Source organism: Plutella xylostella, chromosome 7, assembly GCF_932276165.1.
Source record: "Plutella xylostella chromosome 7, ilPluXylo3.1, whole genome shotgun sequence".
In the NCBI taxonomy this organism is placed as follows: domain Eukaryota; kingdom Metazoa; phylum Arthropoda; class Insecta; order Lepidoptera; family Plutellidae; genus Plutella; species Plutella xylostella.
The window spans coordinates 6301103-6328147 of record NC_063987.1 but is presented as its reverse complement, the minus strand read 5'-3'; the positions used below and the strand labels follow the sequence as shown (position 1 = coordinate 6328147).

General features: G+C 38.4%; 3 protein-coding genes across 5 annotated transcripts; 1 reads left to right on the top strand and 2 right to left on the bottom strand.

Annotated features, from left to right (window-relative positions):
- Window positions 1–1569: 1569 nt before the first annotated feature.
- On the bottom strand, window positions 1570–5998 carry LOC105389026 (mitochondrial glutamate carrier 1). The gene is made up of 8 exons (XM_048622141.1): window positions 5903–5998; window positions 5334–5395; window positions 4893–5027; window positions 4319–4468; window positions 3739–3872; window positions 2667–2862; window positions 2329–2469; window positions 1570–1756 (listed from the first exon to the last, which is right to left on the bottom strand). The coding sequence occupies exons 2-8, from the start codon at window positions 5384–5386 to the stop codon at window positions 1615–1617; spliced, it is 951 nt and encodes a 316-aa protein (XP_048478098.1). The 5' UTR covers window positions 5387–5395; window positions 5903–5998; the 3' UTR covers window positions 1570–1614.
- A 2085-nt stretch (window positions 5999–8083) lies between these two features.
- Window positions 8084–22421, bottom strand: LOC105388877 (mitochondrial glutamate carrier 1). 3 transcript variants are annotated; one of them, XM_048622075.1, is made up of 8 exons: window positions 22399–22421; window positions 14741–14794; window positions 12746–12880; window positions 11854–12003; window positions 11189–11322; window positions 10305–10497; window positions 9866–10000; window positions 8084–9358 (listed from the first exon to the last, which is right to left on the bottom strand). In XM_048622075.1, exons 2-8 carry the CDS (start codon window positions 14788–14790, stop codon window positions 9220–9222), a joined length of 936 nt encoding a protein of 311 aa, XP_048478032.1. In that variant the 5' UTR covers window positions 14791–14794; window positions 22399–22421; the 3' UTR covers window positions 8084–9219. The 3 variants fall into 3 exon arrangements, with proteins under 3 accessions (XP_048478032.1, XP_048478029.1, XP_048478031.1); XM_048622072.1 differs by lacking the exon at window positions 22399–22421 and adding an exon at window positions 15338–15504; XM_048622074.1 differs by lacking the exon at window positions 22399–22421 and adding an exon at window positions 15162–15260.
- LOC105388888 (tol-Pal system protein TolA-like) lies at window positions 21850–25511 on the top strand. The gene is made up of 5 exons (XM_048622076.1): window positions 21850–21875; window positions 23374–23485; window positions 23720–23894; window positions 24765–24958; window positions 25316–25511. The coding sequence occupies exons 3-5, from the start codon at window positions 23791–23793 to the stop codon at window positions 25495–25497; spliced, it is 480 nt and encodes a 159-aa protein (XP_048478033.1). The 5' UTR covers window positions 21850–21875; window positions 23374–23485; window positions 23720–23790; the 3' UTR covers window positions 25498–25511.
- The last annotated feature ends 1534 nt before the right edge of the window (window positions 25512–27045 follow it).

Below are 27045 nucleotides of genomic sequence, written 5' to 3'. Positions count from 1 at the left end.
ATCACTGGCAACACGCACTGATTGAAAACTTTTGTTTTCAGACACTGAGGTATGTTTTCAGTGAAGAAGTGTCGTAATTTCCCGAACGCTGCCCATCCGAGTTGGATTCTACGAGCTACCGAGGCATGGAGCAGAAGTGTAGTGACTTTGTTCTTCAAGAAAGGCAACAAAGCCCTATTGAAGAATTATAGACCCATTGCACTTCTGAGCCATGTGTACAAGCTGTTTTCGAGAGTTATTACGAATCGTCTCGAGCAAAGACTCGACGACTTCCAGCCACCCGAACAAGCCGGGTTCCGAAAAGGCTATAGTACCATAGATCACATACACACGCTTCGGCAGGTTATACAGAAGACCGAGGAGTATAATCTACCTTTATGTCTAGCGTTTGTGGACTATGAGAAAGCCTTTGATTCTATTGAGCTCTGGGCGATGCTTCAATCCCTTCAGCGGTGCCATATAGACTATCGCTATATCGAGGTGTTGAGATGTATGTACAATGCTGCCACAATGTCAGTTCGATTACACGAACATAGCACAAAACCGATCCAGTTGCAAAGGGGCGTGAGACAGGGAGATGTTATTTCTCCGAAACTGTTCACCTGTGCACTGGAAGATGTTTTTAAGCTTGTAGAGTGGAAAAGACTGGGCATTAACGTCAATGGCGAATATATCTCTCATCTACGATTTGCTGATGACATAGTTATTATGGCGGAAACGCTGGAGGAGTTAGGCGAAATGCTCACAGACCTCAATGATGCCTCTAAACAAGTTGGGCTGAAAATGAACATGGACAAGACAAAGGTCATGTCGAACGAACATGTTTCATCATCGCCCGTAACTGTAGGAGGTGTCACCATCGAAGTTGTTGATCAGTATCCCTACCTAGGACAAGTGATCCGATTAGGTAAATCCAACTTCGATAAAGAGGTAGCTCGTAGAATAATAAGTTAATAACACATAATATATTTTAAATTAGTGATATTTCATTACTTTAAATACATATAAATTAAAATAATCAATATTTTGTACTCTGTCCTTATCTAGGAACCACCCAATAGAGATTAAATTAAGAAATTTACATAATTAGTACCTAAGTTATCATATCATTATCATATCATATCATTATCATTTTTATCTCTTTAAGTAAAGGTAGGTAGGTACTAAATAAACCAACAACAAATAGTAACGACTTTCAGGCAACAAACTATTATTTCTAGCTACCAATTATTTTCAAATACTGTCTCCTCTTGGGAATTAACAATTTATCTCGACAGACTTTTAGTGTTTCGTTGTGATATTCTACATTTTTAATAAATAATGTTTAACTTAGTAACTACTTCAATTTAGTTTCATTTCGACGATTTCAGCTCTGAATTCTCCAGATTCAGGTAAATAATTTCAGTTTTCCATTTTAAAATGCTACCTTCAAATCCTTCAATGTAGGACCAACTCTTTTCAATTTCTCTTTCGCCAAAATACATGGTATTGTAGCTAAGGCGTCAATTCCACATACACAAGGCCTTTTAAGACCTAGTTAAATACAGTTGGTACATTACCTACGGCACAATTTTAAGTTTTCAGCATTTCTTCTAATATGTCGCTAGATTGTCTTCACTTCTTGTACCCTAGTATATCCTCTCCTATTCCGAAGTAGTAGACAGTTTGTGCTATACCGAAGAGAGGCGCAATCACCATCACCCGACACCCTCCGCCTTTGAAGAACGCGAAGAAACCTTCTTCTTTGTATGTGGTCCTGGTAAATAGATTAATGATTGTGTTAGGTACCAATTTCAGAGTATGCAGGCGAATAGTGTAAGAATAATATTCTGACAAAATAAGTATAAAAACCTCAGGAAGGTATTTAAAATAAATAGGTATAATACAGTATTCTCGTTTTATAATGCTAGGCTATTTTACTGTCGCATAACTACGTAACATCAATTCACAATCGATGTTACATTTCGTAATGAGGAAAATAATGTTTCGCTCGGTCAATGGTGGTCATTATTGGAAACTAACCAAATTGTTCTACGGGCATCTACTGTGTTGATGAAAATGAAACAATGTAAAATCAACGTTTTACTCTGGAATTTAATCATTTTATTAATTCCTTAGTAGGTACATTATGAGATAAATATTGTCTTCTTAAGTAAGTATATTTAAGTATTTTTTTTCTATTGATTTTCCACACATTTAATTGGTAATACCTACAAAAACTATGATTATTGATTACGATAATTTATAAAACTTTCATTAACTTACTAGAAATGAGGAAAAATTGAAAAGATGGAAAATATTCGAGTTAGACCAGAGTTAGATACTCACTTTACACAGTCAACGAGGCCCTTATACTTTGGAGCGGCTCCAACTTTGTCTATGGTCTGTAATCGAGTCTTCATGACATCTACAGGGGTGTCCAGGAACGCCGCTATAGAGCCAGCCGTCAGCCCTGATATGAACGACCACCTGGTAATAGCAATAACATTACAAGTAACTAACTTTGGTGGAAGACAAAAAATACCCTTAGTGCGATCGCTGATCGCCCACAACCGACTTTTTATAGGACAGATTTTCCACCTACAAAAAGTTGGTCATCGATTGTCGGTCATGTGCGGACAATCTAATAATGATGGTAGGTAGTCGTATACGTTATACAAACTTACCAGAACGGCGTGGCCCCATCCTCCAGCTTGGGTCCCAAGTCACTCACAAGCGAGTAGGTGGGGAAGAAGATGATGCTGAAGCTGATGTCCCTGGTGGCGCAGGCGCGGAACCCGCGGTACAGGCCCAGCACCCCGCGCTCCCGCACCAGACGCTTGGCCACTTGGAGGGCACTGACTCGCTCGAACGGTATGCCGGCTGCAAAATTGAATAAGCTCAGCTTTATGTTACATCAGCAGGATGAGTTCTTGCTCAGTTAGAAGATGAAGACTAGAATAAGAATAGGTAGAACATGGATGTAGAAAAAAGACGGAAGGAATCTCGCTAACTAAAAAGTGAGGCACCCAAAGTAAGTCGATTTCATTGATGAGACACACATTAACACTCAAAGTAAGCCAGTCCGCAGCCGCGCGCCAATAACGTCACACCCACGGACCCACACACTCTCATGTCGCCGCCATTGCTGTGCCTCATTTTTTAGTTTGCGAGATTTCTTCCATCTTTTTTTCTACTTCATCATCATCAGCGTCCACTACTGAGCCAACTAGTAATAGGATCTACGGGCTACTAGTGTCTAAAGTCCTCAGTCCAGTGAGCAGGACCAGCACCCGCACCAGCCGCTTGGCCACTTGGAGGGCACTCACTCGCTCGAATGGTATGCCGGCTGGAGAGTTGGATTAGTTTAGCTTAGTGCTTGATGTAGCACGATGAGTTCTGACCTCGGTTAGTAGATGAATATTATAAGAAAGAATAAGCATGGTCGTACATTCTGTGGTCGTACAGTTAGCTGATAACTCATCATCATCAGCGCCCACTGCTGCGGTGCACCAGAACCTCAGGTTTCCTCAGCTAACTAGATATAGGAACTACCTGTGTCTAGGTTTCTCATTCCAGTGGGCTGAAAAGCTGTAGCTGAAACTTTATAACATTTCTGAAGTGACAGTGGACGGAAGAAGAGGATTGGTGACTAAGGACAGGCAAACGTAGCATGACACCTTACCTATTCTATGGTGGGAATGATAAATTTCTATTAAAATAACACCAGTTCCAGTAGCTGCTAAAAGCCAAATTTACCCTTTTTGGCCAAATCAGCCTGCCTGCCGGAGTCCTGCATCTGTATCTTGAGCAGCTCCATGGGGGTGGTGATGATGACCTGGCACGCGCCCGCCATGCCGCCCGCCAGCATCTGACGCGTCACCGGCAGCTCACTGACGGGAAGAGACAAGAGTAAATCAATAGTCCTATACGATGGTCATTACAAATCATGGGGACCACGATAGCAGCCTCCCAGAGTGAAGTGTTAAAGTCTTTCTTTTATACAGCCGCAACCGCTACAAACTGGGCAGTCAGACAATGACGTTATTCTGACTGGCTATAATGCTTTCGCCACGGTGCGCGGTGGCAGTACCTATTATTGCTAGTGCTTCAGTTTCCGACACACACTAAGAAGAACTGGAAGACATGACTTTATCTACATCTACAAGAAACCTAAGCAGGCGAAACTCTTATATCTCCTTGTTTGAGCGGGATGAAGGGGGAGTGGAATGTGTCCAAACCTCCATGCTCCCCAGCATTTCACATAGCTCTTTTATCTTTGTACCCTCGCTATCTACGGCCAACAGAGGAGCTAAATGCTTAACCTGTCACAACTCACCCGTTAGGCTTGGTCAAGTAATGCCGGAACATGTCGTTGGAGGACAGCTTGATTGCCTTCTCCGGCGTGATGAGCAGGATGTTGACGGCCGAGCCGCGGTACATGCCGAAGAACCCGTCGCTCCGGAGAGTCTGCCTGATGCAGTCCGGCCTTGGGAGTGAGTGATGGTTGTCAGAAGTGGGATAAGTGGTTCATTTTAACGTACTATTTCTAGGGTTTCTGGTGGGAGTTGTTGGATAAAAAGTAGCGTATAACACTGAGGGATTCAGGATTCATGTATGTTCAGGACTGTAATCCCCGAAGGAGTTTTCGAAGGAGACTGCATTCGCGGGAGTGATTAGGAGGTTATTGACTTTGTAAATAGGTAAGTACGCTTGCTTCTTATTGTACCTACTTACAATCTTTCTTAGTATAGTGTCTCTACATTAGAGGTAGGTACCCTTATCTTACGTAAATTACTCGTACCTCCGTTTTAGTTTTGCGAGTCACCTCTGACTTACTCCTTCGAGGATCGCAGTCTTGAATCTTGAACATGATTAGGTATGACCTATATGTATTTTAGGAAGGTACTAACATATTCCGATACTGCCTCTCGCCATTCGGCCCTATGTGCTGGTTCTGCAGCCTCGTCTTGCACATGTCGATGGGGAAGACGCAGGTCACGCCCACCACGCCCGCGATGCCGCCGTTTATCACCTTGGGCAGCAGGCTGGAAGGTCAAGTGGACCTACTTAGATAAAAAAAATACCAGTATGGGCACTGCGATAGCCTCTGCCTGCTGTTATTAATTGGAAGATAGAAAATAAATTAATTTCACACACACACAGAAACAACACAAAAATAAAATTAAACAAATCCGTACCTACTTAATAAAAAGTTAAAAGTAATGAGAAATGAGCAAGGGTGTTGCTTCCCGGTGCTGAAACGGGTTCTAGCTCAGCTTGGTGCTATGTTAGGCCAATAGCGCTGGTTTTCAGCTAGAACCCTGAAATTAATTAGTTAGGAAGGTACATACTTAAATACTGGTAGTGGTTTATTCTGTTCTGGAGGCTTATTTGGCGCAGACATTGTAGGTTACTGAAAAAGGTAGAAATATTAAGTACCTACTTAACTATAGTACATACCTACCTATCTATCTATGTATACTACATTCTTTGATTATATACCTACTAAATGGTCGAAGACTACATTAAACAATTATAGTAAAACTCTGACTATATAGATCTGGCGACCGAATGGCGTAGTGGTTAGTGACCTGACTACTGAGCCGATGGTCCCGGGTTCGATTCCCGGCTGGGGCAGATATTTGTTTAAACACAGATATTTGTTCTCGGGTCTTGGATGTGCCCGTAAAATGGCAATAAGCCCGCCCACTATTACATTGGGACTAACATAACACTCTGGCGAAAAGTGGGTGCAGCAATGCACCTCTGCCTACCCCGCAAGGGAGTACATTAGTACAAGGCGTGAGTGCGTGTGTGTTTTATATAGATCTGGATTTTTGGAGAAAGCTACACATTTACAAACTCGTGTCTTATGGTGCCATTAAATATAATTTGCCTTGATTTGATTTATCTAACTTACATGGTTATTAGAATAATATTACATCCAACTCTTCATAATATTTCCTTATTCATCCTGAAACTGGCATTTTCGTCATGAATGAACGCAAAGTCGTTTTGTTTATTTTTGCGTGATTTTTGCTCCTTTGAAATCTTTCATAAAGTATCAAGATCAAGCCAAAGTCAAAATGAACACAGAGTTTAGTGTTTTTTTTTTCTTTGAGACAAGAGTTCTACCAAAAAAGCTTCTACTCATAGACCTACTACAAAAGTTTAGTTTAGTGAGCCGACAGTTTATATTGAAAGATCACAATTTTTATCTTGCGTGTAGCCTTCGGCTTCGCCTGTAACCGTGGATCTTTACTTATCTTATGACTTATGGCCACTTATGGCTTTACAAAAAAATGTTAGAACAAAATTTATAACGTAACTTGACCAAATGAGTGACCCCTTTCGCCTTACTATACTTACCACTTTTGCTGTCAGCCATTATTACCACGGATGAACTGTCCCTCATTGGGAGCTGGGTATAATCTAAATTCAATGGGTAATAAAAAAAAACAGTGGTAGTTGAGCTAATTTTATTTCTCTGATTCATCTAACATCTATCCAACAAAGCATACTCATATAGTTTCTAATGACTACGTACAGAGGTCGAGCACATTACTTACAGTAGTAATATTTTTATGGAATACATTGGTTAAAAATTTAATTTCATCTTTGTCTGAACATCAATTTAATTGACACAACACCTATATCCGTAACAATTTATAGGGCTTTAAACAACATTTATTTTATTGTCTTAAGTCTTAATTTCATCAACTTGGTGATTAATTATATTGACATCAAAATACATCGATCGCTATACTCGTATCATCAATATACAGGATGTTGCAAAAAGGGTATACCAAGCCGAAACCTACATGTGCAGCATGGTATATCTAAGCCTGTAACTGAAATCAGAATTTGAAAATTCGCGAAAAAAAAAATTAATTTTCCATAGAAACTTCGTTGGTCACGTGACTTTTACTATAGGAAAAAAAATTTTTTTTCGCGAATTTCCAAATTCTGATTTCAGATTCGGGCTTAGATATACCATGCTGCACATGTAGGTTTCGGCTTAGTATACCAATTTTGCAACACCCTGTAGAAGAAATTCGTGGTTTAGAAATTTTAATTGGTAATATAAATGACCAATAAAATTTATCATATCCGAATAAAACATCTAAAGAAAACAAAATGATTGATACCTACGAAATAATTATAATGGAAAATACACATAAGATTATGATATGCTCGTATGGCAGGAAATATTGAGTAGCTTTAATTTTGTACTGATTGCTTACTCTCATGGCATGAAAGATTTAACTGTACCAGTAATAACAATGTTACTTATTTGGATTCATTTGAAAGACGAAACAAAATAAAATCGAGCATATATTCTAGAACAGATCGGGTCCCAGGCAGATCACTGATAAAATTTTACCACGTATATTGCCGATTATAAGCCAATAGATTTATTCAAGAAGTAAAGAGTAGTTCTAGAATACAACCGATGTTGATGAATAGTTATACTGTACTTAATACAATTTAATAAGGGCATTACACATATTATTTTACTCATTTGCATTATTACGGCAGTGCTCAATATTGTTTTAACAGAACTACTACAACATATTAACACGATGTCGTTAAGAGTTAATTTAAAAACAACACATTCATGATTTTGTTTCTATCTACATAAATAGCATAAATATTTCATAGTTATTGTCATAGTTATAATTATATTTATTAGTAAACATGCAAAATATATTTATGGAAGGAAAGTAGGAGTTTACATCTTATTATATACACTGATACAACTTAAGCTAATGCATTTATAAATAAGGTAATATTAAAAAGCGTCTTTTATTTCATTGAGGACAAAATATAACATACTAAATATCACCATATTTCTCACTAAAAGTAACATACATTTCATACTTAGCAACAGCCATTTGTTAGTAGATCAACATAAAATGCAACAATAGCAAAAATAAATTAAAATACTTGTAAATAAAATGAAAATGTCATGAACTTAACTATTTTAAAATTATAATATTGATATTTTAACAATAGGGCTGTGGTTTTGCTACTCTCACAGGCTCAATGAAGCAGGTAGCACAGGCAATCAATAAACAGTTTGTATGTAGACTTTTTTTGTCGTAGTTAGCCAATCGGGGTTGATTAAAATATATTAACTACTATGTATCACGTAATCGAGAAAATTATGCAACATAATAAATTATGAATATGAAGAACCTATGTAATTTTTCTGAAACTATGATTTGACTTATATTTACTGTTTCGAGCAGTAGAGTAGTTATAGTTAGACTGAATGAAGGGAGATAATTAACAGGCTGAAAACAGGCCCAAATTACTTCTGCTACCATTTTGAGGTTCTGATAAACTTGATCATTCACCTGTAATAGAACATCACACATATGCCATGCTCGCGCTTTTATTTTTTTCTCTGTGGTGTTCATTCACAAGAAAACGTTTATCAGAACCTTCAAATAAATGATCACAGGGATATATTCACTTAAAATTAAATAACAAAAAAATGCTAAAAAATTGTCCTAGCGCCTTTCTCTTGAACCAAGAAATGGATGCATTGTGCGGAACTAAACATTCAATACCCCCAAAGTTAGTGAAATTTTACGATATTCATCCAAGACTAGGTAATATAACACACTTAAATCTAGACTTCTGAGGTGTTTCGGTATGCAATTGACCAACCTTTTTGCGTAGGTAACAATAACAACACTTTTACATAATTGGAAGTGGTAAGATTACGAGACAAGACATTCAATAACGATTGTAACTTCACTTATAACTTTACAATAAGAGCCGCACCCTACACCCATCTATCTCTACAGGTATGTGCTTACCTTCAACTTTACAGCTCGAATAGACTTTCTTTTTTCGTACAGCTTAACTTCGTATGCAAGCCTGTTTGCATTGATTGAAAAATACATATACTTTTTAGGTTATAAAAACTTGCGCTAGACTCTAGTGACTAGAGATTTCAGACCATATAACTTAGATAGCGCTTTGCAAGATACAATGTATTCGCCAATTTAGCTACATTAACAATATTACCAGACGACTTCCGCCACATTGTCACTTGTAGATTATGTAGTGAACAGCTTTGAACGAGGCAATAAAAGAGAGACTACCTCTGCCCTCACCTTTTAGCGATTCTAAAGACGTTTTGCTTATGCGTAGTCTTTGTTATATGGTCTGTGCTAGACGTACAGAATGTCTATCGAGCTGTTCATTCAACAGTTGTGAAGCAGTTTACTTGTACCCCAGCATGTACTCTGCAATGCCGATGTAGTAGACTGCCTGGGCTATACCGAACAGGGGCGCGATCACCATCACTCGACACGCGCCGCCCTTGAAAAACGCTCCGGGACCCTCCTCTTTCAGTGTGGTTCTGTGGACAGGTGTTATTATATATTATAGGATATTATATACATACAGGGTGTCGTAAAGCAATGTGGTAAGTATAGTGTATGAAAGGGGGTGTGGACACATCTTTTACAACTTACGGAAATTGGAGAATTTTATGTTACTCCCCTGCTAAGAGTAATAAAAGTGACGGAGGAAGTATTATGGACCAATAAAGAAGTATTATGGAACAAAAGTTCAGTCATACACAGTCTATATTTATCAGTAAGATCTATATTTAGAGTAAGAAGTGCAAGCTCAATGAGTAATCACGGCTGATTAGCACACTCGCCATCAGATATATTGTAATGGGCTCTCGTGTTAATCTACCGTAAATGTTCTAATGTTGAACTGTTTTATATATTAATACGTCCGGCGTACAGCAACTGACGGCTGATCGGCTAATATACTTTAATCTCTGTTTGTTTGTCGCCGCTAAGAAGACTTCTCCATACTGGTGACCCCGACATGATAGAAACGTAATTATAATTACCCGAAGCAGTCCAAGATGCCCTTGTACTGTCGTCCGTCGGTCGTGATGGTCTGCAGGCGCGTCTTCACCACGTCTATCGGGTTGACCGCCACCGCCGCCGCGCAGCCCGCCGCGCAGCCTGATAGGAATGACCACCTGGGAACATGACAGAGGTTAGGTATTTAGGATTTGGCAACAGATTGAATCTGATAAGAGTCAAGAGCGCACGCCGCACAACCAATGTTGTACGTTCATCCGATTTTTTTTTTTAAAGCACAACAGAGATACTGGAGAATACGAGGCCTGCTCGCTATTCTTCTATCGCGGCATATAAATATTATGTGAACAATGCCGCCATTTTAACAACGCCACTTTGGACGCCACCATTTTGAACGACGCCAATTTGGATAATGTTATGTGCAACCTAAGCCAATACAGCGTAAAACTATGAAACTCTCACCAGAACGGTACAGTGTTCTTCTCCTTGGGCCCCAGGTCGTTCAATATAGCGAAGGTGGGGAAGTAGACGATGCTGAACGTGACGTCACGGAATGCGGTGGCGCCTACACCGCGGTATAAGCCGAGGATGCCTCGCGAGGCGAACAGCTGACGCGTTAACTGCATCGCTCCGATGCGCTCGAAGGGTTTGCCCTCTGGAATAAGAGTTAGGGGGTTGTTAACAAATGATACAAGTTAGTGTGGGCAGGTATGTGGCTGTGTAATACGGACGGACAGACAGATATGAACGGAACACTAAAAAGGTAATGGTTCATACGAAGCATCCGTTTTACAGGTTAAGTTTTAATAAGGCGGTTTGGATATGGTTTATCTGTGTATACTCGTTCATACGCTATTGCCGATTAAAAAAGTATACAAAAACAAGGGTTTTGTGAAATGGATGGTGTGTGAATGAATTTTTAGACAGTCTAACACCACGGTTCCATCTTGAAAGTTCTGTAATCTTCTCATGTATGTTTGTCACTTAACGCTTTAACTGGTACAAAGTAATCATTGGTTTTGGATCTAAGTTCATAATAGTTAGCATAAAAATAAAAATATGGTGGCCATATTTCTAGTAAAAGGGTTAAACCTACCCTTCTTAGCCTGCGCGGCCTGCCTGCCCGCGTCCTACATCTGTATCTTGAGCAGCTCCATGGGCGTCGTGACCACGATCTGGCACGCACCCGCCAGCAAATAACAATTTATAATCCAGTGGATGTATTATAAATTGTTATTTGTGTCCTATTTAGTCAATAAAGTAGTATTCTATTCTAAATAATAGTTCAAAATACGGCCATATATGGGCCACATTGATTACGACCACGACTGGTATAGAAGCCTCACCCTTCTTAGCCTGCGCTGCCTGTCTGCCGGCGTCCTGCATCTGTATCTTGAGCAGTTCCATGGGAGTCGTGACCACGATCTGGCACGCACCCGCCATGCCACCCGCCAGCATCTGCCGGGGGATGGGGAGGGACCTGCGGAGTGCGGGGACTTGGGTTAGACACTTCTTGAGACAGCATGTTTAGCATCCTTAGGCTGCCTGTCCACCATAGCGGAGCGGACTAGCGGAGCGGTGTGCTAAGCCAAAATCGACCAATGAGATTGCATAAAAACTCCGCTCATGCAATCTTATTGGTCGATTTTTGCCTCTCACACTGCTCCGCTATCCCGCTCTGCTCGGGATAGGCAGCTTTACAGCTCATAATGTTAACCAGACATAATACATTAATTTTGTACAAAAAATTGTTAGTGGATTAGCATGTAAGATATACTTAATATCCTAGGTCTACCCTTATTGACGGTTATGTCAAATGATTCTAACTGTGATGACTGTATGAAAAAGTTTTACACTTATCTAGAGCCCAAAAAATACATGAGATCTATGTAAATTTGTAAATATTAATAATTTTGCTTTTTAAAAATGGTGCCAACTTTTTCATTTATGATTTTTTTTATTAAATAAATTGTCACCATTTCCACTTCCTACACTAACTGATTCAACTCACCCATCAGGCAGAGTCAGCTGGTATCTGAACATGTCGTTGGCGGCCAGCTTGATTGCCTTCTCCGGCGTGACGAGTATGATGTTGACGGCGGACCCGCGGTACATGCCGAAGTAGCCCTCCGCGCGGTACGTCTGCTTGAAGCAGTCCACCCTGAGAGTATAACGGATGGATTAAATTATTATTATTGACCATAGATTGTAATCAGGAGTGTAGGGATCGAGATGTCATGTGATTATGAGCCATTGTTCGATTTCATGCCAGCCAAAGCGAAGGCTAGGTGACATTAACTTCGTCATTTTAGGTGGATTGTCTTCGGTTCTTACCTAGATAAAAGGAAAGTCAGTAGCGGACACACAAAAATAATTATAACCATAATATAGTAAATAGAAATAGAGCTTTCCCAAGGAGTGCAAGTCAACCTCTTCAAGTTAACTCCATAATGTAGTTGTTTGGTTGTTTCTACCTGGCAAATCCTAAAAATTGCTGTGTAAACCCAGCTTTAGGGTAAAAGTACCATGTTAAGCCTCGTATTCACTAGGCGACAAATTGTCGCAGAACCTGTCTAGGCACATGTCGTCTACGTGTCACCGCGACGTCGCGCTCTGTTCTGCGACGTCGCACGCGACTATACAGCGACATCTACGTGTCGCAGAACAGGTTCCGTGTTTTGGCTCGCGATACAGAACTTCCTGCGACATCAGTCTAGCGCATAGAGTATATTTTTTTTACTAGGTCTAGCGACCGCTGTTGCAGAGTGTGGACGCGTGCGCGATTTCTGTATCACGACATGTTACCAAAATGTTCTGAGAACACGCACCGTGGATGTTCTGTAACAGTCTCAGAACTTGTGCCCTAGTGAATTCGAGGCTTAATGGTCATGACCGATACTAACATGCTCTTATACTGCTTCTCGCCGGTGGGTCCGATCTTCTGGTTCTGCAGTCTCGTCTTGACCAGGTCGATGGGGAACACGCACGACACGCCCACGATGCCCGCGATACCGCCATTGATGATCTTCGGCACCAGGCTGTAAGAAGAAGAGGATACTGATAAAAATGTGAAAAGAGTTAAAGTGAGTCAACTGGTATGTGTGTAGAGATTCAATGGGTTAATTTTGACAAAAACCACAAAAATATTTAAAACATTGTTTAACAATGGTTTAAAACTAAATTTGACACAAATTTCAGGCGTTTGACATAGCTAAACATCTGTGAAATACTGTCTAAGTTTTTGTGGTAAGGCTCTTAAGGTTTAGATTATAGTTTTTGCCTTAGGTACACCTTACAGTTCATAGGTGAATGCTGCTTAATGGATTTTGCAAATATAAAAAAGAATGACTTTTAAGCTGCAACTATGAAGCTTTTTTCTCAAAACATTATGGCGTTGCTGGACAAATTATATTGTGGTTTGTTTGAGATGTACAAGTTGACTGTATTGGGAGTATTTTTAGACATGCCTCATCAAAATAGGTTCAGCAATTCAAAATTGTTCATTAGTCATCCTTGTCAGAGGTATTATCTTCCGTTATTCAAAGCAATCTAAAAGGATCTGTATAAAACATTTGTAGTTATTAGGATTACTGTACATACATCTACATTCAATTCAAATACAGTTTTATTATTATTACACCTATTTGTGTTCACGAGCATCGAGCAATTAACACTATTTAACAATGAGTTTCAAATGTCAATTGAGGATGTTAGTTACCTAGAGTATATAAATGTATTTTTAAATGTATACAATGGCTAAGCGCCAATTTTAACATAGAGAATGATGTATTAAGTTATTTTAATCAAACGAAAATAAAAATAGCTTTTTATAACCAATGTTTCGTTAATCAAATCATTCTTACTAAAATAACTCATTGATAATGAACAGAAGAATCATTATTTTACATGTTTAAAAAGGAGGGTGAATCACAAAATTTCCTTAAAAAGTTTCTTGGTCAGATAACTTTTTAGCATGAGATACTGGAGATTTTTTTAAACAAATTTTTATAAAAAAAACTTCTCAGTAATGCTTCTTTTTTATGCATACTTTCAGAACGCTGTGTATACTCATACTTTATGTACTTATGCTCAGTATTTATTTTATTTATTTATTTATTAGCACAACAGAAGAAATCTTAAATATATTACACATTTTGACACAAAACCTAAAAGGTTTATTTGTGTCTGTCTGGCGTTTAACATAATGTAGGTAGGTTATAACAATTTATAATTAGAAAGAGACGGGAACCAACCCATGCGCTTTGAAGCGTCCTTAGTGAGAGGGAGAAAGATGTATGTCGCTTCACAACTGTTGAACGCCCCGCGCGCATGTAGTTGCTACCAGCCTTACAAATACAGTAATAGGGCAATAATTGATATGATAAGATCTTGCATCATTTATTTTATGCCATTATTGATTATAATCATTATACAATAAAGATAAGTGAGACGACTAAACTTATTTTTAATTTTTTGTATACTGGAAACATTTAAAGTATATTTAGTATGATGATGATTCTATCAGACCGGGTTCGGTCACAGCAACTGTTGCGGCTGGGGAGGGCGTTGCTTGTGTGCCCTCATATTAATTATACTTTTTAAATATAGCACAATGACAAAGGTTGTTGAGGCCCTTAGGTTGCAAAGAATTTGTGTATGAAAAAAAACAAACAATGCATCCCTGGAATGCTTATGCTTCCTGCTTTAGTGTGGCCTAAGATTTAATTTTAAACTAGTAAGAATACATTAAAATTGCAAATTTTTTACTAAGACTACAGAATGTATGACTGTGAATATTAAGTTATGTTAATTTAAGAATATTAACGAGAGACAGATGAGATGAATGATCTATATGTGTCTTTACTCATAATTTTCATTTAAATATGTGGTATACTTACTTAAATGATGGAGCAGGTTTTGTAGGTTCTATGGGCCTGGTGGCAACCATTTTGCTGTAAAATAAATGGATTTTAAGTTCTGAGAGTCACTAGTTAGCAAAGTTTGTACAGTACGTTATGAATAAATATTATGGTCTTCTATATCTTGGACAATCACTTCAATATATTTTAAATGTTTGATTAAGTAAATAAATAATGATAAGAGAAAAAACTTATTATCATGGCATTATAATTTAAAAAAAAACAATACTGTAGGGGTTCAGGGTCTCTCTAAGATCTAGGCACCGGATTAGCGAGGTTCTACTGCATACTTATCGAAAAATTCTACTTTCGTTCGGCTTACCAAAAAATCAATAAATTATGTAGACTGAGAAGTGTCTAGTCGATAAACATAAGTAGTGATTGCCTTGAAGATACTCACTCCTCAACTATTAGTATTGGTACCTAATATACCAGTTTCTACATGAAATATGTATGTAGGTATCTAAATAAAATATTAAATTACTTTTACAATCACACTACACACAATCAATTTAGATTTGGCAAAACTACTATATGCTTAAAAAAGTGTTTTACGTAATCATATTCACATCATACCTGTCTCAGTGGTAGACCGGTGACCTCTAATGGAAAACAAAAATATACTTTTAATTAAAATCCCATTTTATCACTTAGCTCTAAAAATAAGAAAAAATATTTCGTAGAAACAAGCAGCCAGCTGCTGTGAGAAGTTTGACAGACTGTTTTTTTTTCCGTCTTGTGGAAATCAGTGCTGCCAACGGCATATTATTATGCCAACGTTGGATTTAGGAATGAAATAAACGACACGTGATCAATGGTAAATCCAACAATTTGCATTTATGAAGTAAAAGTTGATAAGGTTTTTTAAAATATTAATCCCTAACTCTAAAACTAACTAATATAAAATTAAAATTAAACTAAAAAGAAGATGCTGGCCAGATCGCTGCCACTGTCGGGTAGGGTACCCAAGACCAGGGCCCGGACAACCCTTTCCCGTGAAAAACCCTTTCAATGGGTTATTCATTCAATTGGCTTTATCGTAAAACCACTTACCCAAACCAAATGGTTACCACTTCAAACCCTATGATCAGGTTAATTCGTTCATTGCATAACCCAGTTAATTTGGTAACCCAGTTCATTTGGTAACCCTTTACAAAGAGGTTTTAAAACCCTTTACGAAGTGTTTTTAAAACCCTATCACGAAGTGTTTTTAAAACCCTGTCACAAAGGGTTTTGAATCGCTATTGTTTGCTATTGCAAAATAGTCCTTCCTTCTAAGAATATAAGTACTTTTTTGTAAAACTTGTCATCAAATGAGTTGTCATTCTACAAATCTCGACATCAGAATCATGAGGGGCAATGTCCATTTTTGAAACTTTTCAGTAGAGCCAAAATAAACTTTTACTAAAATGACTTTATAGTAGAGTCACGTGACTAACAACGTTTCTATGGAAAATGATATATTTTTTCGCGAATTTTGAAATTCTGACTTTATTTGAAGGTTTAATTAATAACTTGCTGCACATGTAGGTTTCGGCTTAGTATGTCGCAGCCAGATCGTATAATCCGCCTTATTACATTACGGCTAGCTGCATAACAAGACAGGGCCGATTTGTAATGCGGCGGATCAACGTTTAGCCGTAATGAATACGGCTGCATGAAAATGCGCCGGATAGTATTAGACATCATACGTCATTCAATACGGCTGGCAGTTATAATACCGATACCACAAAATTCCTTCAGCTATAATGTAATTCTTATTATGGACATGGTCAATATACAATTCCAGTTGTAGTACGATGCGGCTAAACGTAGGCCGCCGTATTGAAGAACGTAAAGAAATGACAATCCGGCTAAACGTTGATCCACCGCATTACAAAACAATTAGACAATGATTTCCGTCACAGTAAGAGCAGTGATCTGCAAATTCTCCAATATTCTGAAGATAATGACGTAACATTTTTTGGTAAATTTTGAGTTACACCCTTTTATACTGTGGGCTATGTTGGATACATTGACGTTACCTCGGTATGCATATTCAGAGTGAATTTTATCAGTGAATAATGTTAATTATATCACTTGGTACCTACATTCTATCTCAAGCTTTTATGTTTACACAAAAAACGGATACATTAAAATAAAGTTATTTTAAAGGACTCAAATATAATTTATTCAAAATATTAGAGAAGGTATTTCCCATTAACCTATAACTATAAACCTCGCCGAATATAACTGCAGCCTAATACCTACTACACATGAAGAGGAAAATCAGAAACTCCGCATTTGTAAATTAATTAGTAAGCAATGTAAGAAACAGCAGCACTCAATACGATCACCCATATTATTATATTGAAATAAAAAATATAAACTCGAATATTGGTGCTATGCAACACATAGGACTAGTGATGGGATTTTACCCGGTAAATACCCAATGTTGGGTTTTTTCCCGGGTAAATACCGGGGAAAATACCCGATTGGGTAAATATTTGGGTTTTTTCAGATGAAACACATGGCCACGTATATACAGTGTAAACTCCATGTAATGTCACTCGATTTAATGACAAACTCCTTAAAGCGTCGATAACACTTCACTTTAGTTGCTTTAGTTTAGATAAATGCTTCAATTACACTCACGGGCAATGAAAAAGTTCCACTCACAAAATGCCGACACCAAACGACCCCAATGAGAGACTTTCAACCATAGACAACATCGATAGACAAAAACCGATTATAGATGGCGCTAGTAAAACTTCATACTCAACAGCACTGCATATTTTTTTTAGCCGGCATGGATTCTAGTCCTTTCAGCCAATACAAAAACTCAATTGATGTCAATTCAACCATATGCAATAACTAGCTGTTATATTATGCATAATATTAAGTGTTAACTATTTTAAGACAGCTTTGTACCATTTATGACATCTTCCGTCCCCTCAGAATAATGCAGCTCATAAAAAATTATAGGTCGAATGCCATCTATTGGTCGATTTTGGAACTTTTAAACGTCAGAAGAAAATCTCCCATTTGTTTAAACATTGAATTAAAAATTTAAAAAAAAAATGATATTGTTTTTACTTGGTTATATCCTGATACTCTAATCTAGCCTTTTCCGTTTAGGAGTAATTTGATGTTTTTTTCACTGCAACGTTTTCATTGCCCGTGAGTGTATATACTTTGTATAGCGTCACATTCACTCTCAATAACGACATCAATATTATAAAAAGTTAAATTCACGATCACTCGGTTGTTTTTCAATACTTTTAACATTTTTTTTCATTGGTGGTATTTTTTAGTATTTTTTTTTTCGATAGGATCTGGGTTTTCAGTAAAATGATCTCAAAATGGCGGGAACCCCCCCCTTACCCCCCACAATGCCATACTGTTCTTACTTATTTAAATCTGTTCTTTGAAATCTCAGCTCTCCAGTGGTATAAATTAATTTAAGATGCTTACGATATTTCAAAAGATATAACGAAAACGGTGATGCCCATATTTTTGGGGGTACAACTTTCTAAGATACACCAAAACCATAGACGTTCATCGTATTCGCTCGGTTCTCAAACCTCAGAGTATTCAGGGTTGAGATGTATGGCCTCGCTTTTCTCGGCACTTTACACTTTAGGGAATCCTGGTAATGTTTGTGCTGCCTCGCTTCGCTCGGCACTCTACATTTTGGGAAATACAGGGTCGGTTTGAATGGCCTTGCTTCGCTCGGCTCTTTAGGGTTAAGAAAATGCCGATAAGGTCAGACTTTGAGGAAAAAAATATCAACCCCGCATTTCCTTAACCCTTGAGAGCCGAGCCGATATTTTTTTAAACACAGATATTTGTTTTCGGGTCTTGGATGTGCCCGTAAAATGGCAATAGGCCCGCCCCCTATTACATTGGGACTAACATAACACTCTGGCGAAAAGTGGGTGCAGCAATGCACCTCTGCCTACCCCGCAAGGGAGTACATTAGTACAAGGCGTGTGTGTTTTTTTTTTGAGAGCCCAGCAAAGCGAGGCCATACACTTCAACCCGGCATTGCCTAAAGCCTGACCTTACCGCCAGTTTCTAAACCCTAAAGAGCCGAGCGAAGCGAGGCCATTCAAACCGAATATCATAAAACTTAGAGAGCCGAGCGAAGCGAGGCAGCACATACATAACCAGAAATCCCTAAAGTGTAAAGTGCCGAGCGAAGCGAGGCCGTATATCTCAACCCTGCATACTCTCAAGCTTTGAGAACCGAGCAAAACGAGGCAATACAAATTTAACCGGTATTTCCTAAACCCTTGAGAGCCGAGCGAAGCGAGGCAATACATACTCAACCGGCATATATCTCAATCCTGCATACTCTGAAGCTTAGAGAACCGAGCGAAGCGAGGCAATACAAATTTAACTGGCACTTTTTAATTTAAGAGCCGAGCGAAGCGAGGCCTTATAAACTTACCCACATTTCTTAAATCTAAATAACTGAGCAAAGACAGGCAGTACAAAAGAAACTGGCATTTACAAAAACCCTAAAGAATCAAACCCGCATTTCCTAAAATCTGGAGAACCAGTCTATGAACTACGTACTCCGTCTCGTTATGGTTTCGCCGATCGAGTTTCTATGAATACGGTACCTGGTAATCTGGTAATAATTATGTTTAATCGCAGTGTACAGTATTTTTCACAGCGCCGCGGGTCGGTTCTTACAGATCAAAATAATAGTAACAAATATGAAAATACCCGACGTTTGGGTTTTTTCCCATATAAATACCCGGTTTTTTCCCAAATGGGAAAATACCTGGGTATTTTCCCATCGGGTTTTTACCCAGCGCCCATCTCTACATAGGACTGAACCACAACTGAAAATAAATAGGTAGATTACCTAAATCATGTATCGGTCTACGGGCTGACTGGATTGACCACTAATAAAGTTCCACCCTGCTCAACATGCAAAAACACAAATAATGTAAACTCTGAAATACTCAATTGTCAAATGAAAACAAAAATATACGATGGCACGTCACAGTATAATATCCGAGTCTACCCGAGTGCCCCGCGAAGACAGAGCCGAGCCGAGAGCTCGAGCTGAGAGTTCGAACCGAGAGTTCGAACCGATAGGGTTTATTTGAACCCAAATGAACGACTTAAGTAAACCCTCTATATGTCATCTACAAAAACACTTTCTTGGGGTAACCAAAGTCTTGAAAGGGTTTGGTAACCAAATTGGTTCGGGTTTTAGTGAAAATGGTTTGATTAATTAAACCCTATCAAAAAACCCTATCAAAAACCCTCTAAGGGGTTACCGGGCCGGGCCCTGCCCAAGACGCTGGCCGCGTTACCTCGCTGTATGGCGATGCTTATTCTTTGAGCGAGGTACGAGCCAGCCCTAGGTAGGGTTGCCAACCGTACTATATTATATAGTATTGTACTATATTTTGGCTCTTCGTACTATATACTGTTGAACTAAAATATAGTACGCAAAAATACTATACACTCGCACTCAAAACCTGCAAAACTTTTATAAATCTGTTAAACAACTTGAAGGCAATAATTTTACTGTCTTAGATTTGTATAACATCATGTCAACTTTAAAATCAGCTTTAGAGCAGAGAAAAAAAAGACTGTTTTTTCGGATACGAAACAAAAAAAAAATTGCAAACTTTTGATCCATTAGAAAGGGCTAAAATAACAGAAAACTTTGTAGTATTTATAGATAAATCTTTAAAGTACCTAGATAAATGGTTTAATTTTGAGGATAATAATTGGTTACAGCAAGTACAAAAATTTAATTTAAAACAAGAAATATTGATGCCTGTGAATCTGTTGTAGACGTTCTCAACTTAAAATTGAAGTTGGCCATCGACATGGATGAACTTTACTCTGATATTTTAATTGTTAATGAAATATTGCAAAAATTAAAAGATTGTCCTGAATTTCAAAATTTTAGTACTGCCCAAAAATGGCAACATATTTTTAAAAAATCTGAGAATAATTTAAAGAATATTTATAAATTAATAGCCTTCTTACTTTCTATTCCCGCCACTTCGGCGTTTACAGAAAGATTTTTTTCTATCATTCACATCAAGTGGCAGGAAGAAAGGAATCGAGCAAAGCTCGAACTAATAAAAAATGAGCTCTTTATTTTTATAAACTTAAACATTGAGTGCGAAAAAGCATTTAATACGTTTATATTAGATATGAAACTTTTTCAAAGATGCAAAAAGTGCGAAAAAGTACAATTTTTACAAAAATAAAAATAACTGAGTAACAAATTGTTTTATTCGATTTTCAAAAAATGTACTATATTTTTCTTTAGTGTCCTATATTTTTTTATAACTTATTTTGAAATATACTATAATTTGGTGAAAAAATGTTGGCAACCCTAGCCCTAGGGTCCCTAAGGTTATAAGGTTTTTTTAAATCTTAGCAACCTATAATTTAAAAATGGCGGCAAATAAAGTTGTATAGTGCCACAAACTTATCTGTTCCGGTGAGAGCGAACTAAATTGGTCCATATAATCTATGTCAATATGAAATTCATTTAGTAAGTAATGAGGTATGGACCAATTTAGTTCGCTCTCACCGGAACAGATAAGTTTGTGGCACTATAGTTGTCTAGTTGTACATTATTATTTTTATTTTTGTAAAACCCGCAAGCATCCGCAATAGGGATGTCGAAAGTGCAAAAAAGTATCGATATTTCGATATATCGATATTTTCTTTTATATCGTTACTGAAATCGATATATCGAATAAAAAATATCGATATATCGATATATCGGTAGCTTAATATGAATAAATCCTTGCGAAATCAAATTCGTTTATTATTAAAAAATACTATTTTCACTTTGTGCCAGTGTCGTGTATTGACATGTGTGATGACCCCTTTACACTCTCGCTCGGTACACGGTTGCGAGCTAGCATCGCCGCATTGCGTTGTGACGCAAACAAAAGGGTATTGTTAATGAAAAATATATCGATTTTGATATGTTTTCGATACTTGATTATTTATATCGATACATCGATATATCGGTTTACAATATATCGTCGGAAAATATCGATAGATTCATAAAAATATATCGATATATCGATACATCGATATTATTTCGACATCCCTAATCCGCAAGCCGCAACGCAACCAGGCAAGTGAGAGTGAGCTTGAGTAGTTACAACCTATCAATAAGTAGTTAAATGCATTTAAAATAGGACATGACAACTACGAGGACTACGAGACGAGGAGTAGTTAACTGCCTGCACTTGAAAAAATACATCAGCCTGAAAAATATATACTTACTTAACTATTAAATATCTACTTACATATATTTTTTTATTTAGGTCCTATGTATATGCTGATATGCAGCATGTTTAGGTATTTGGAAGAAACTCCATAGAAATCACAACAATGACAAAAGTAGCTAGTAAGGAGCAATGAAAGGTGGAAGAGAAGAGAATGTGTACTTACGGTACTTACCTACCTATGGGTACACATTTAAGTGTATCGATTACATTTTGATAAGTTTTTGTTACGAGGTGCGCCCTGTGTATTTGTACAAGGCAAATTATGAGATAAAACACTATAGTCAGAGTAGGTTAGGTAGATTAGAAGCGACAATTAGGTACTTTCCTACTTACTTATTGCAATAGAAAATACATGTACTTACTTACCTGCATTTTTCTTACATTTATTTGCATGCTGAAACACTGATAAACATGACATGAGATCTCGAGAAGTATGCAGGTTATGAGATATGAGAGCTGAATGCTCTGAACTACTAACTAAAGAAATCCACTCACTCACAAGCAGCTAATCGCAACCGCGAGGCCTAGCTTGTAGTGGCTTAATGAGGAAGGCCGAGGACAGAATGACATAATGTTTGTTTGTTCAGTAGTTTACCGCAGTTCATTTTGAGACTAACATAATACGTAGTTACCTACACTGGCGAAATGAGGCAATGCGCCACGCCATCAGGCAGCGTACCCACCAAGAGAGTACATTAGTACCTAGCTTATTATTTATGTATTTATACTTAAAGTGCTTAACTAAGTTCCTATAACTTAGAACGCGCGCAGATAGGTAACTACGTAGTTAACTACAAAGTTAAGTACGAAATAAAGCTTTACCGAGCTTCACATATACTACTGCTGCTACTAGGTATTAGACAATGACGATTAGGGACCAAGATCACCCTTTCTATAATGTTCTTGTGCCATCTCTTCCGTATTAGACCATATAAAATATGTGCTGTTTATTCTTCAACATCATACCAACTAAGGGTAGCAATCAGCCAACACCGTCCTATTCGAAGATACAAAATGGCTCTTAAATTTTTGGTAAGAATAAAAGTTTTCTAAAATCAGAACCAACTCAGAATATTGTGCCTCAGGAATCATCATTATCATCAACCCTCTGGTTGAGGCATAGCCTATCCTTTACCTATAGGGATGTTATCGCACTCCTAATAAATAATCAAACCTTTTCTATCTTGCGCTGCTTTATATCACTGCCTTCCCAAAACCCTGGCGATGCTCTCTGGTCACCTGGCAAGTGCACTACCAACCACTAGCCATCGAAAATGTAGACCTCTAGATCCACCACTCACATCAACATTTGTTTTCATTACATTTACTATTCTGTTTCAGACTCTTTTCGCTTGTCTGGCTGTGGTGTTCGCGGCAAGCATCAAGACTGACAAGCGCAGTGCGCCCGCCTGGGAGCCCTGGCCAGCACCCGCCTGGCCCTCTTGGGGACCTGGTAAGATTTGTATTATGGCAGCTTTACTTATACTTATTTATATTCTGTTTAGTAAACACCATTGAAATTGCTACTTTCAAAAGAGTATTAGCTACGCGGCGCGCTATCTACGTAGGTATAGCACTTGTATAAATATCTAAAACCCTAAACCAAAAAACTAAAGCTTTTCACATCTGTCTAAAAAAAAACTTACATCTCGTGCTTATCATCCCTAACACCCAACCCCTCTTCTAGCGGGCTGGCCGGACAGCGGCTCCGACGTGGCCGGCGCGGTGGCCGCGGCCAAGTCGGCTGCAGCAGCCGTGATGGCCGCGCAGCAGCAGGTGGCCGCCGCCAAGCACGTGGCCGTCGAGCAGCAGAGCGTGGCCAGTGCCAAGGAGGCCGCGGCCGCCCATGCTGCTCATAAGAGGTAAGGAGGTTGATTGGTGGAGAAGTTTAGGGTGCAGTTTGTTGGTTGGTTTGTGCATTTGTGATAGAGGAGTTAATATTGATAACTATATGCTGTCTGTCGTAACTTAATTTTTTATGAAGGTTGGTCATCATCACAATGATTTCGTTTGAGCGAGTATCCTATCTTCCCCAAAGCTTGAAATTTTACTGTAGCTGCAATGGAAAATCCAAGTTCTGTGTATCTTATCATCAGATATCAGAAATGACAAAGATAACTGTCTGAAATAGTGATCGAAAATAGGTAGTGGAAAAAATGTGGTGATGATGGCGCTTGTACTACGTTGACAAGAAGTATCTTACCTACTCTGCAGTCGAGAGAACTTTGTTGAATGTTACTTAAGTATCTTTGAAGTTAATGATCCATTACTTCTGCGGCTATTAGCCATTTTAGTCTTGGCACTGAAAATCACTAAACAACGTGTCGATCAGTTCATTGATCGGTTAAGAGAGCGTCTCGACATTTATTTATTGGCTGGTAATTACACTAACTGGCACTAGAAATGTGTCTCTGTTTAGTTATTATGTAAAGATATTCTAGTCACATTATCCTAGCTGGTCTCTTTACATGGAACCATTCGGATATTTTTGTTTTGAAGGCGGAACTATTGCGAACCTTAAGGATAGCAGTGCTACTACCATTTATTTTTATACTTAGGTATTCCATATTAAAACGTTCACAACTATATCTCTCCTCTGTCTCCTAAGGCCTTAAATCACATACTTAATATAATTTCACGCGCCTGATGAAGGCACTTTTTTTTTCCTCAACACGTAGTTAGAGTTAGCAAATTAGTTACAAAATCATACCTAACCGACCATCCCCAAACAGCGAGGAAGCAGCGAGCGCGGCCCGCGCCCAAGCCCTGGCAGCAGCACAAGCCGCCGTCAACGCGCAGGCCCAACTAGCAGCCGCCAAGGCCCGAGCGGCCGCGGCCCAGAAGATCGCCGCAGCCAGGGAGGCGGCCGCGGCCAGGGCTATACATTCTGCCGCGCATAAGGAGGCCGCTAGACTGCAGAATGCTGGTGAGTTTGGGGAATCATTTTGGAAGTTAAAAGGGGACAAAAAAAGAGCCTAATCGAGGAGGTCTCATATGCTTCTTCTTCCTTTCCACCACGGTAAAATCCCTAATCTAGCTTGCATGTTTGTCACCAACAGTCACTTAACCCTGCAGCGGACATATAGGTATATATACATTTAACATGAACCTTTCAGTCTTAGCCAATGACTGCAACCACCTAACTTAACAAAGTGTTTGTTGCTCTTTCATGCTATATTGTATAAAAATATTTAAGTACACTGAATAATAGTCTCACTGAATGAATAGCAGTACTGACTACTGATAATTCACACACTACAACCCACCTCAATACAATCCGCAGACCTGGAAGCAGTAAAGTTGTCGGTGCTGCAAAGCTCCGGAGCAGCGGGAGCAGCGGGCGCGGCCCACCACGCCGCCACCGCCGCCGCGGCCGCGCTCTCCCCGCCCTGGAGCCCGTGGCCCGCGCCCACCTGGGCCCCTGCTCCGTGGGCCCCTGCGCCCTGGGCGCCCCGCTGGCCTTAGGGACTCCGCTGACTTTAGGCACCGGGATGCCCTTAGGAGTCTTTATGGCCTTAGGGGCCCCGCTGGCTTTAGGCGCCGCTTGTTGCCGTTGGCGTGACGGTAATGAGGTGCTCAGCTGTAGTTAATATTTTAGTTTGTTGGATAGGTTAATCATTTTGATGCATAGATTTAGATTTAGGTAGTTTATAGTATTATGTGTACTTAAGTATATTAGTTGCTGGAATTCCTTTCTAGGTTCTGTAAGACTTCTTTCGTGATTCATGATCATGATCTTGAAAGAAACATTTTTTTCGGTACAAATATAGGTAGTTAAGCTATCTGGAAAATTTAAGTTTTCAAGATTTACCTGTAAGCACTAAATCTCAATTTGCAGATATTTGATGGAATAATTTGAGAGTCAGCGATAATATTTCGAGTAAACATTTTCAACGCTTGGATACAGCACTCTTATCTTTATCGGTTTATTTAGCTCGGTTTATCGGGTTATTTGCATCATCCGATTCAGTTTCAGATTTCACATGCTTTGTAGAATTCCAGATTATATATTATTTACATGACACAAGTACTTAGGTACCTACATCCCTTTCTAGAAATAAGAAGAGGATATTTTCTTCTATGGTAAAACAAAAGCCACATTTAATTATGTTGAAATGCTATGTATCATCAATGAACAATGTACGTATTCTTCAATGATCTATTCCCCTCTCGCTCATTCTTCATACTCAATCACTATGATTGTATACTCTGAAAGTACTGAAACGTTTCAGCTCTTCATTAGAAGACACATAAATCGTGAAACTATCGATTTTCATTGACAAGAGACTTGGCTTGCTGCCAGATATTACTAATTCATGTGAGTGAACTATTCAACACTGTTGTGCAGCATTTAGATCAAATGTGAACTCTATACCGTCGATACTAAGGTTCTTAATGTGGGAGGTGTGCCAGAATTTCCTTATGTGGAAAATGAGTGATATCCTTTCATATTAGGCTTATTCACATTTATTTACTTACTTCGTTTTATCTAAGTATTTGTAACTATTATACCTAAGCATATTTTTACTTTAAGTAAAATGTTTTTTGAACATTATGTAGATTGCCTAGAGCATGTATATGTAAGCATAAATATAGACATAGTTACTTGTTGATGACTTACAACTGAAGTACTTAACTACTAAAATTAAATTTACCAACTGATAATTAACCGTGATTAACATTTAGTGAATTTTATTATAATTTGTACCGATCGATGTTGGATTCAACTGATAGTGTTAATTTCTTAACTGACTTAAATATAATACATATTATGAATTAAAATTTTATATTCGAATATTTAATCGTTTATTTTGTGATTATAGTTTTGTATTATCTCCTAACCATAAAACCCGTTTCATACCTGGCAAAAAAACTCAACATACTTACGTCGATAATATCGTAAACTATCAATTTAAGTAAATCTATAAATACCTACCTATATACATTACTATCTATAAATACAATATTGACTTATTTTTAAACTTGGCATGAATTGCAAAGTATACCAACTCT